This window comes from Oncorhynchus masou, chromosome 10, assembly GCF_036934945.1.
Source record: "Oncorhynchus masou masou isolate Uvic2021 chromosome 10, UVic_Omas_1.1, whole genome shotgun sequence".
Lineage (NCBI taxonomy): Eukaryota > Metazoa > Chordata > Actinopteri > Salmoniformes > Salmonidae > Oncorhynchus > Oncorhynchus masou.
The window spans coordinates 13,644,405-13,657,359 of NC_088221.1; the positions used below are offsets into that span (position 1 = coordinate 13,644,405).

The window sequence follows — 12,955 nt, forward strand, 5'->3', positions numbered from 1 at the left end:
CAAACATCAATGTGAAAGACTGGTGGAGAGCTGTGATTGAATGTCAGGGTTATTCCACCAAATATTGATTTCTAAACTTTTTTTAAAGTTATAACATTAGTATTGGGTTGTTTAAAAATGAATATGAACTTATTTTCTTGGCATTATTCAAGGTCTGACATCACTGCATTTTTTTGTTGTTATTTTGACCAGTTATCATTTTATGCAAATAAATAGTTTTATTTGGAATTTGGGAGAAATGTTGTCAGTAGTTTATAGAATAAAACAAAATGGTTCATCTTACCCAAACACATACATATTAACAGTACAACCAGAGAAACTGATGATTTTGCAGTGGTTGTTTCCAGAGCTGTTTAAAAAAAAAAAAAAAAAAAATGGGAGAGGGAGGCTTCCACTTATCCATCCACTTACACTCAAAATACCCATCAAGAGAGGCATAATAAGTCATGTCAAACTGTACAATTGCAGGAAATGTGTTTTAAAATGTTGAAAATTCCGGGGGAGGACCACCCCGAACCCCGTCTATTGTTCATCCCCTCCAATATCTATACCACAATATTGCCCTCACTGGATAGAATGATAAGAACATTTTCCTGTGTGTTCTTACCTTGACATGAGGGGTTCCTGGATTCAGCTAGAAATCACCAGAAAACACAAAGGAGACTGCGTTCAAAGGAGACTGCGTTCAAAGATCTTGGAATGTGCTCCGTCAACATGTCCACTATGAAAATCTTCTGTAAACACTAGTCTAGCCAGGCCCTGATGTCAAAAGACACAGCTGCATTTTTAAATTTAAATGTACATGTGTACAGTGAAATACCTTTCTTGCAACCTATAAACCCAAAAGTAATCAATATCAATGTAGTACTAAAAATAACAGGGTAGAACAAAGAAACACAATAAATACAAATAAGAACAACACGAGAATGTAAGTAAGATGCTGTTGCCATACCAAGCAGTGATGCAGCCAGTCAAGATGCTCTCAATGGAGGATCTGTAGAAATGTTGGAGGATTTGAGAGCTCATGCCAAACTTTTTCAACCTCCTGAGGGGGAAGAGGTGCTGTTGCGCCTTCTTCACGACTAAGTGCGTGAAGAGTGTATGTGTGTGGACTCATATTTCCCCCACTAACTTTAAACATCAGCTATCTGAGCTGCTAACTGATTGCTGCAGCTGCACATAGCCCATCTGTAAATAGCCCATCCAATCTACCTACCTCATCCCCATATTGCTTTTATTTACTTTTCTGCTCTTTTGCACATCAGTATTTCTACTTGAACATCATCATCATCATCATCTGCACATCTATCACTCCAGTGTTAATTTGCTAAATTGTAATTACTTCCCTACTATGGCCTATTTATTGCCTTACCTACTCACACCATTTGCACACACTGTATATAGACTTTCTTTTTTTCTATTGTGTACGCTTGTTTATTCCATGTGTAACTCTGTGTTGTTTGTGTCGTACTGCTTTGCTTGATCTTGGCCAGGTTGCAGTTGTAAATGAGAACTTGTTTTCAACTGGCCTACCTGGTTAAATAAAGGTGAAATAAAAAAATTGAAAAATTCCTTAGTGATTTAGTGATTTGCACCCCACTGCAGTCTTGTCAATGTGGGCGTGCTCGCCCCCCATTTCCTGTAGTCCACGATCAGCTCCTTGGCACCATGCCAGGTCACTGACTTAGTCCATGTAGGCTGTCTCATCGTCGCTGGTGATCAGGCCTACCACCACAGTGTCGTCAGAAAACGTGATGATGGTGTTGGAGTCGTGCTTGGCCATGCAGTCATGGGTGAACAAGGAGTACAGGAGAGAACTAAGCACATACCCCTGTGGGGCCCCTGTGTTGAGGATCAGCATGGCAGAGGTGATGTTGCCTACCCTTACTACCTGGGAGCGGCCCGTCATGAAATCCAGGATCCAGTTGCAGAGGGAGGTGTTCAGTCCCAGGGTCCTAAGCTTGGTGACGAGCTTGGAGGGGACTATGGTGTTGAACACTGAGCTTTTTATGTCTCTCTGTTGTGCCCTCTGCCAGTGACAGATGTTGACCGTCTTGTCCGTGGATCCAGTGACCATCCATGGCAGGGTTGGCGAGAAGGCACAGGCTGTCACTAATCTAAGAGAAGGCGGGAAATAACTCCGTGTGTTTGATGCATACAGTCGCAGTGAGTTATATAACAACAGTGGGTAACAGGCTGGTACCTAATTATGATGGCTCAAAGTGTGAGGATTAGAACTCCATTGCTCTACATAGGAAGAAATAAACAAGCATTGACAAAGAACAATGTCTGGCATTTCTAACTGTTAAGAGACTGTGATTTGTACCAGAGCAACCGTGGCGTGTGGATGGATACGTCTGTTTCAAAGGCAAAACACAATTTACTAAGACCTCATCAACAACTGTTTCACATACCACATTGTACACCGTCACCGTCTTATCCACAGAGCTGTTGAAAAACACATTTATTTATTTATACATGATTTATTTTATTCATTCCAACAGCTCAGCAGTACAAGACACAACTAATCACGCAGAAAGAACAGAAATTAAACAAAACTTCTACTTCACCAATTTAACACAAGCAACAGATTATTGAGAACGTTAAATTCTGCTTTGTAAGGCTTCAGAGTAGAGACCCCCTAGTGGTCAAATATGAGAAAAGCACTACTTAAAAGAAACTACGTATATGATTACGGTATACCAACAGTTTATTCCAACTGAACAGGGATTGAAGAAATATTTGGTCACACCTTACATTATAGTGCTGTTATTGCTGTGTATATATATATTCCTACAAGAACCCAAGGGTATCTCTGGTCCAGGGCGCTTGTGAAGGCTCGGCATTAGCAAGCCTGACAAACACCCTGGACCAGAGCTATGGTTAGGCTTGGGTAATGAGAGGACGGATGGCTTCCCCCCCTGAGACGAGCAGCTCTCCGTCACATGAGAAGATACAGGAGAGCACAGGGACCGACTGGCCAGTCAGAGGGGTGCAGCTGCATCTGACAGCCTGGGAATCAGTACCTCACAAAGACCTCGCCACCCACATCTGTCTGACTGTCTGTCTGTCCCACTGACCACCCCTCTGACTATACCTGCCTCCTGCCACAACCACACCTGGATTAACAAGTTAAAGAAGGCTGTCAGTAACCACTCGGCAGGTAAGGGTGCTCTCGAGTGGCTAGATGTTCTTTACTATTCGGCCTTCAGATTTGCCACCAATGCTGCTTCAAGGACAAATCACTGCACTCTATACTCTTCTGTAAACTGGTCATCTCTGTACACCTGACGCAAGACCCACTGGTTGATGCTTATTTAGAAAATCCTCTTAGGCCTCACTCCCCCATGTCTGAGATACCTACTGCAGCCCTCATCATCCACATACAACACCCGTTTTCTGCCAGTCACATTCTGTTAAAGGTCCCCAAAACTCAGACATTCCCAGGTCGCACCTCTTTTCAGGTCACTGCAGCTAATGACTGGAACGAGCTTCAACCAAACACTGAAACTGGACAGTTTTATCTACAGCTCTTCATTCAAAGACACAATCATGGACACTTACTGACAGTTGTGGCTGCTTCGCCTGGTGTATTGGTTTCTCTACCTTCTTGCCCTTTGTGCTGTTGTCTGTGCCCAATAATGTTGGTTCCCTGTTTTGTGCTGCTACCAAGTTGTGCTGCTGCCATGTTGTGCTGCTGCCATGTGTTGCTACCATGTTGGTGTCATGTGTTGCTACCATGTCGTGCTGTTGCCATGTTGTGTTGCTACCATGTGCTGTTGCCATGTTGTGTTGCTACCATGTTGTGCTGTTGCCATGTTGTGTTGCTACCATGTTGTGCTGTTGCCATGTTGTGTTGTTACCATGTTGTGCTGTTGCCATGTTGTGTTGCTACCATGTTGTGCTGTTGCCATGTTGTGTTGCTACCATGTTGTGCTGTTGCCATGTTGTGTTGCTACCATGTTGTGCTGTTGCCATGTTGTGTTGCTACCATGTTGTGTTGCTGCCATGTTGTGTTGCTACCATGTTGTGTTGCTACCATGTCGTGTTGCTACCATGTCGTGTTGCTGCCATGTCGTGATGCTGCCATGTTGTGTTGCTGCCATGTTGTGCTGTTGCCATGTTGTGTTGCTGCCATGTCGTGCTGTTGCCATGTCGTGCTGTTGCCATGTCGTGCTGTTGCCATGTTGTGCTGTTGCCATGTTGTGCTGCTACCATGTTGTGCTGCTACCATGTTGTGCTGCTACCATGTTGTGCTGCTGCCATGTTGTGCTGTTGCCATGTTGTGCTGTTGCCATGTTGTGCTGTTGCCATGTTGTGCTGTTGCCATGTTGTGTTGCTACCATGTTGTTGTGTGTCTTTCTATTTTCTTGTCTTCGTTCTCTTTATGTAGTGTTGTCCCCAGTCCCCACAGGAGGCCCTTTGTCTTTTGGTGGGCTGTCATTGTAAATAAGAATTTGTTCTTAACGGACTTGCCTAGTTAAATAAATATTCAAAAAATAAAACCACTGAACAAACACTCTGGACACTGATGCTGGGGTTCAATCCAAGGTGCTTTATGCGTAAATGTTATGGTTTGTATGGAGACTTTTGCCTGTCGCCTTCATAAAATGTATATTTGTCAGTTGTCCAGTGCACTGCTCTATAACACGCCTCAAATTTAATCCTGGCTGGACTGTCCTTTAAGGAGAAGGCTACACACTATACATACTGCATTTTAATTCAGTTATGACAAATTATTTATTTGCAGGTTGACAACCAAGCACTGTGGTAAAACAATTGTCCTTTTTCAAATTCATCTGATCTACATTATATGTTTTCCTCCTGGCAAGATTCAAAATCAGTAATTTATTACTTTTTAATTGCTTTTAATTTGGCCTTTACAGGCTGAGTAAGTAGTGATGCCCATGTGGCTATTAAAATTCACAGCGAATAAAGAGAAGGTTATTATATTTCTAAAACACTAAAAAACTACAGGAAAATAAAGGAAAGGAAACATGAATAATAGCACATCAACACCAGGAAGCAGAATGCCAGTTCAATTGAAAGGTTACTGACACAAAAGAGAAGCGAAAAATGGACTATAAATATTCCGCCATTCCAAAAGACAATTTCCTCTGAAAGTGGTACAATAACCATGTGAGGCACAGCGCCTTAGTATGCACTGCCCATTCTGCAGCCTATGTATGAGTGGCCAATGTTCTCTGGTTTCATTCCCTGTGCTGATGTGTGCTTCCTTTAGTGGGCTGCTGCCCGAAGACAAAGGCACCACAACACATCCCTGTGGAACACCACTCAGTATGCACATCTCACCCAGGAACTGCTGTTACCACAGCAACAGAGACAGGATAGCCACTATATAAAGTAGCACAAGACCATCCACCACTTTCCAAAGGGTAATGCAAAGCCTACTATCTGGCCATTCAAACTCATTCTAATATTTATTCAGTTCATGGTGCTGACCTGTTGCACCCTCTATAACCACTGTGGCCCTGCTGGTCATCTATGGACGTTCTTGAACATCTTGAAGAACGATCTGGCCTTAAATGGCCTTCTAATATCCACCTGGCACAGCCAGAAAAGGACCCACCCATCACAACCTGGTTCCTCAAGGTTTCTTCCCAAGTTCCAGGCTTTCTAGGGAGTTTGTCCTGGCAACCGTGCTTCTACATCTGCATTGCTCCCTGGGGTTTGAGGCTGGGTTTCTGTATAAGCACTGTGTGACAAACTGCTGAGGTGAAAAGGGCTTTATAAATGCATTGGATTGATTGATGTCAGTGTTTGTGGTTTGTTAAAGGGCATGACTGCTTCCATTTGCATGCTGTTCATTGGATTGTTGACTGTCGGCTACGGTTATGGAATGGGCAGATACATTAAAATGCTGTATATCAGATGCTGATCACAGTCCAAAACAAAGACCAGATATTGAATTCTATAAGAACTAGTATGTGTGTGCAATACAGAAGAGTAAGTGTAAACAATGTTTGGATACATTCATTGATTTTCAAATTGGAACATATATATATCTTAAACCCACTGGGAAGATACTTGCTGGTCTTCAATCTGATATGACTGAAAGCAATCTATTATTGATGAGTTTTTTTCTTCCAGCACTGACGCGGTTTGTTCTAAAACACTAATGCAATTACTTTACTCCGCGCAGACGATGCTGTGCTCAATCTCGCTATCTATTCCCGTGTGTGCGTAGCAGAAGCCAGACCAGCCTACGTGCTACAGCCTGCTGTGATACGATCCATATCTTCAGTTGACTGTCCTGTCCACAGGAGGCCAATCGAAACTGCACTGAACTGCCATCTGTGAAGGAGTGGTGGAACAGACCCGGCACATTGACTCTCCATCAGAATAATAATCATGTTTACTTTTGAAGAAAGAAAAGAAACGTAATAGGACTCACAAGGCTGGTGCTTATCTTTCTGAAGGGTTGGGAACTATGAGAATACATTTTAGGCAATACCTAGAATTGAACTCTGACAAATTATAGGATTAGATGGATTGCATTGAAAATAGGAACGGATACTGTTTATGATTGATGAAAGGTAAAACAATGTTTCAACAGTTGTGAGACATTAATAACTGTGTGGTTAAGTACATCATGATAATAATAAAACCATCCAATGGTAAATTTCTTTAAGTCCTCACTGACTGCCACGAAGCTCTAGGAGCACCACAGAAAGCTTTTTCCTAAATAAAGTCATTTATAGTCTGAATTTGAACTCTCCATACTAGGGCCAAGTGCCAAATGCCGCCCTATTGGACCCAGGTAAAAAGTAATGCACTATATAGGGAATAGGGTGAATCCCAAATGACACCCTATGTATGGCTTTTCTCCGTTTTACAACCTCAACTGGGCACTATCCCAATGTGTTGAAGAGAAGGGTGCCCTGAGGAGAGGATCACTTAACTGAGGTATGTTAATCTTTACCTATGTCCAACTGGGGTGCAGTGGCAGCAGGTCACCCCAAGGTCACTGGCGTCCTTCTACGCATGGAGCTGCTTCATGTCCAGGACTCACACTTTGATATCTCCAGATGTGTACACCCTGTTATAAACATCTGCCCACAAGGAGTGAAGCAGCACGCCATCCCTGTGGTCTCGGTCACGGCACTAGACCAGGGGAAGATGAACAGTGGAATATGATGTAGCATTTTGATAGCCAACGCGGATTCGGTAAAAACGGAAACATGTGGTTTTCAGGGATACCGCATCTTCAATCTAGCTTCCGTTTCCCCTGAAGCCCAGATGAGGGGACTTCATTCAAGTGTTTATTTTACACCTGCTATGAAGATTACATACAGTTGAAGTCGGAGGTTTACACACACACCTTAGCCAAATACATTTAATCTCAGTATCACAATTGCTGACATTTAATCTTAGTAAAAATTCCCCGTTTTAGGTCAGTTAGGATTTTAAGAATGTGAAACGTCAAAATAATAGTTGAGAGAATGATTAATTTCAGCTTTTATTTCTTTCATCACATTCCCTGTGGGTCATAAGTTTACATACACTCAATTAGTATTTGGTAGCATTGCCTTTAAATGTTTTAACTTGAGTCAAACGCTTCAGATAGCCTTCCACAAGCTTCCCACAATAAATTGGGTGAATTTTGGCCCATTCCTCCTGACAGAGCTGGTGTAACCGAGTCAGGTTTGTAGGCCTCCTTGCTCACACACGCTTTTTCAGTTCTGCTCACAAATGTTCTATAGGATTGAGGTCGGGGCTTTGTGATGGCCACTCCAATACCTTGACTTTGTTGTCCTTAAGCCATTTTGACACAACTTTGGAAGTATGCATGGGGTCATTGTCCATCTGGAAGACCCATTTGCGACCAAGCTTTAACTTCCAGACTGATGTCTTGAGATGTTGCTTCAATATATCCACATAATATTCCATCCTCATGATGCCATCTATTTTATGAAGTGCACCAGTCCCTCCTGCAGCGAAGCACCCCCACGACATTATGGTGCCACCCTCATGCTTCACGGTTGGGCTGGTGTTCTTCGGCTTGCAAGCCTCCCCTTTTCCTCCAAATATAACGATGGTCATTATGGCCAAACCTTTCTATTTTTGTTTAATCAGACCAGAGGACATTTCTCCAAAAAGTACAATCTTTGTCCCCATGTGCAGTTGCAAACCATAGTCTGTTTTTTTATGGCAGTTTTGGAGCAGTGGCTTCTTCCTTGCTGAGCTGCCTTTCAGGTTGTCGATATTGGACTCGTTTTACTGTGTATATAGATACTTTTGTACCTGTTTCCTCCAGAATCTTCACAAGGTCCTTTGCTGTTGTTCTGGGATTGATTTGCACTTTTCGCACCAAAGTACATTCATCTCTAGGAGACAGAACGCGTCCTTCCTGAGCGGTATGACAGCTGCATGGTCCCTTGGTGTTTATACTTGCGTACTATTGTTTGTACAGATGAACGTGGTACCTTCAGGCGTTTGGAAAATGCTCCCAAGGATGAACCAGACTTTAGGTCTCGATTATTTTTCTGAGGTCTTGGCTGATTTCTTTTGATTTTCCCATGATGTCAAGCAGAGAGACACTAAGTTTGAAGGTAGGCCTTGAAATACAGCCACAGGTACACCTCCAATTGACTCAAATGATGTCAATTAGCCTATCAGAAGCATCTAAAGCCATGACATAATTTTCTGGAATATTCCAAACTGGGTAAAGGCACAGTCAATTTAGTGTATGTAAACTTCTGACCCACTGGAATTGTTATACAGTGAATTTTATGTGAAATAATCTGTAAACAATTGTTGGAAAAATTGTGTCATGCGCAAAGTAGATGTCCTAACCGACTTGCCAAAACTAGTTTGTTAACAAGAAATGTGTGGAGTGGTTGAAAAACGAGTTTTAATGTAAACTTCCGAATTCAACTGTATGCTGAGAAGGTTTAGAAGATCGAGGTTCAATGAGGACAAGGATGCTTCATTTGAATATTAGAGACCATTGGGATTAGTTGTAAACGTAATCGACATCATAGGATGTCGGTGTAAGAATATCCCTTAGACCTATACATATTTTACTATTATGAAGATTAGAGAACCAACCTCCAAGGGCATCAGGGCAACGCAACATAGGGAGTAATTTATGCCCTAAGTGAAAACCCAAAAGGGCCACGGTTCCATCCGATTTCAGGGGGAGGACAGCAGGGGGAGGAATCGGGAGACCGCGAGCACGAGCTGCGGCCAGGAAGCTGTAATTTTGCCATTAGCTCACCTGTCGCCAACTCCAAAAAAGTTGCAGCGTCTGTGGAGCAGCTGGACAGGTAGGTTGCACACACTAACTGTAGCAGTGAACTCCATAGCCGTGCCCTGACAGAGGCAAGAACGGACGCTCCGAGAAGTCATTCCTGTCACATATTCGTATGGCTTTATCTCTAGTGTAGGGGAGAACGCGCACCAATACATCTTATGTCGATGATCGTGGAGTGTTTACGGTAATGGCACCATTTTGTCACTGTTGATAAATATTCTTGCTGTAAATAAAATATAATAACCTCAGCCTACACAAGGTGGCGCAAAACATCCAGGCATTAACAGCCTCAAAGCTGTAGGTAGCCTATACATATTCACTGGATATGGAATGATTCACCAGCAATATGCCATAAATAGTGTGAAACCTCATAAAATAAATATATTTTATGAAATTGTCAAGGTTATTACCTACCTTCATTACCTTAAAAAAAAAAAAAAAATATATATATATATATATATATATATATATATATATATACACACACACACACACACACACACACACACACACACACACACACACACACACACACACACACACACACACACAGATTGCACAAAACATTAGGAACACCTTCCCAATATGGAGTTGCACATCATTTTGCCCTCAGAACAGCCTCAATTCTTCAGGGCTTGGACTCTACAATGTGTTGAATGCGTTCCACAGGGATGCTGGAGCATATCGACTCCAATGCAGTTGTGTCAAGTTGGCTGGATGTCCTTTGGGTGGTGGACCATTCTTGATGTTGAGCGTGAAAAACCCAGCAGCGTTGCAGTTTTTGACGCGCTCAAACCGGTTCGCCTGGCATCTATTTACATACCAAAGGCACTTACATTTTTGTCTTGCCCATACACCCTCTGAACGGCACACACACAATCCATGTCTCAAGGCTTTAAAAAAAAAATCATTATTTAACCGGTCTCCTCCCCTTCATCTACACTGATTGAAGTGGATTTAACAAGTGACATAAGGGATCATAGCTTTCACCTGGATTCACCCGGTCAGTCTACTGTGTCATGGAAAAAGCATGTTTTGTACACTCAGTGTAAGTGATAGTTATAATGACCAAATCTAAAAACAAATAATTGAAAATGAAAGCGTTGCTTACCTTACCTTAATCCGCATCCAAATGCTGCTAGAACCAGGTGGAGCTTACCTTTTGTACAACAAGAAACGTCATAGCTGATCGCATAACACTCATGGTGACACTGGGAGTTGTTAGGTTAATGTGCAGTAGTAGTTCACCTAGGTAGGTGATGTCCCATTATTCACTGACATGTTTCTCAAATATGATAGAGACTAACCTCCCGCCACCCTTCAGACAAACATAGTAGTGCAATGACATTAAAATGACCTTGTCAAGTTGTAGGCCTATAATATAGCATATGGCAGGACATCTGGGCTTTGTAATGTGAACACAAATACAGGACAAAGCCCAGATGTCCTGCCAACAGAAATGTTTACAGTTTAGAAAATAAATATGAAGTAAAGCAATATACAGAGTTGAAAAAGATCATTTTTTATTAGATCCGTGCCACACACACTAGTGAAAAATAATGCTCCTACAAAAAAATTCTACTTTTCCTCACAATATTCATAAATAAAATAACTTCAAGTACTCTGACTCAGGTACAAAACACTGCTCAAGACGCAACCAGTAGGCAAAACAGTGGTTATTACCAGGGTTGGGATCAATTCCATTTCAAGTCCAGTCAATTGAGAAAGGAAACCAAATTCTAATTCCAAATTTTCCTCATTGAAGATAATTGGAATTTCAGTGTACTTCCTGATATTGAATGGAATTTAAAAATGGAATTTAACCAGGAATACCCTGGTTATTAAAAAAATGTTCCAGTGTCCTTGGGTCTGTGGCAAGGCAAGGCAAATAGAGATAAATGCTTTTATGAAAGGTACTGTGCATCGCAATGCATTCTATACTGGTGATAGGATGATGTCAGAATTCGAGGCCCACGAGGGTTGACATTTCATATACTGGCGCACACACACACACACACACACACACACACACACACACACACACACACACTTGAAGGGATACAAAACCAAAGGATTGAAATAATATCCTCCACAAACTTTTGAGAGGGCAGGCACTACCAAGATTGAGGAGACCACAGTGTTTGCAGAGGATATACAGTACAGGCAATATACATGTATTTATCACTTTTAAGACTGAAATTAAACACTACAATCATTCTAAGGCATAAACAATATCAGGTGTCTTGTAACAGTACTGTATGTACACATCATACATTTTACCATCAAGACTTAATATTAACATTAATGAACAGTATATACACAGATGTGCCATTGTTGCCTCACTGTCTGGGTTATGTTAGCGATGCAAACATACATTGAAACGCAGCATTACAGTATTACCGTCATGAATCTTGTGGCGCCCTGGAGGCACAGAGCAGTGTAAACAATTCATTTTTTTTCTTCTTGGCTTTTGTTTTATGTTCGCAAAACATTCCGTAAGATTTTTTGTTGTTGTTTTAAAGCAGTTTTCTTCCTTTTCTTAGAAAATGAAAACCATTTCCACTGATAAATAATTGGCAAAATTAAATACATTCACTGTAAAATAATATGTACAGTTAGTTGGAAAGCTTTTGTTCCCAGTTACAGCTCTGTTGGTGGTGGATCCTTCTAGGAAATGGTATTGCACTTTAAAAACACCCACCCCTTTTGTCTGAAACTCTTTGGGTGCATTTCCTTGCTCTTACACAACTAGTATTGTACATCAGTGAAGTCAATACGTAGCATTACAATTGTAAATGAATGAAGATTCCCTGGTTGCTGACAGAGACTTGAACCTTAGGTATTGAAGACAGTCTTCAGACCAATACTGTCACTCCTGCTTGTGAGTGTAAAGTGGTTACTGCTGGTCCCATACAGTATAGTGAGGATAAAGTAGTACAAACTAGCCTAGTTGGTTTGTTTTAACAGCTCAGGCCATCTCTTCTGAAAAAATCTCCTCATGTTGTGTCCTGCTCGCCCAATGTCTGAATTATCTTCGTTGAACTTTTCACAGTTATCAAAAACCAAGTTGACGTCGATGATAAACGTCTCGAGGTTCAAGTACCTGTAAATTGAGACGCATGGCATTTCAATTACGACATTTCTGAGATACAATCCCGCAGGGGAAAACAATGTGAACAAAAGCATGAAAAGGAAAGGAATAATCTTTGCAAATGGCCTAATGTTTACGTATCATACAGGTATCAGATTTAAATGAGACACGTTGTATGCAAATTGTTTTTCATGCTAATGGTACGGTACATACTGGCTGTTAACGAGTTTCTCTCGGATAGTGGAGAAGTCCATTGGTTTCCTGATGACTTTCTTGTAGCCGGGGACAGATTTGGGGTTGACAGGGTTCAGGAAGGGCCAGGCATCCTGGTGAACCTCCAGCTCAGCCAGTAGCACCCTGTGGAGTCAACCAAGAGATGACCCTCACATAAACTATAGTATGCACGGGGATGCATCAGACACTGCAGCAGCAAGTGTATGTTAGCGTGAGTGCCAGTCTGTTTGTGCTATCATGTCAACTCCCTGTCACCCGTTGTCATGTTTCGCTTGACAATGAAGGCAATTGAGTCGGCAAGAGCACAAACAGATGTGGGACCAGCGTAAGTGTCGCCCGTGTCACTTCCGGGG

At 42.0% G+C, this 12,955-nt stretch overlaps 1 protein-coding gene across 14 annotated transcripts in view; it reads right to left on the bottom strand.

The window, feature by feature from the left end:
• Positions 1-10,778: 10,778 nt before the first annotated feature.
• The window catches only part of LOC135547174 (bromodomain adjacent to zinc finger domain protein 2B-like), an 84,952-nt gene continuing 82,775 nt past the window's right edge, over positions 10,779-12,955 (bottom strand). For all 14 annotated transcript variants that reach the window (XM_064975918.1, XM_064975922.1, XM_064975921.1 and 11 more), the window contains 2 exons: positions 12,582-12,725; positions 10,779-12,380 (listed from right to left, as the gene is read on the bottom strand). In XM_064975918.1, the coding sequence (XP_064831990.1) occupies positions 12,224-12,380; positions 12,582-12,725 (301 nt within the window). In that variant the 3' untranslated portion in view covers positions 10,779-12,223. The remainder of the gene's footprint in view (positions 12,381-12,581; positions 12,726-12,955) is intronic.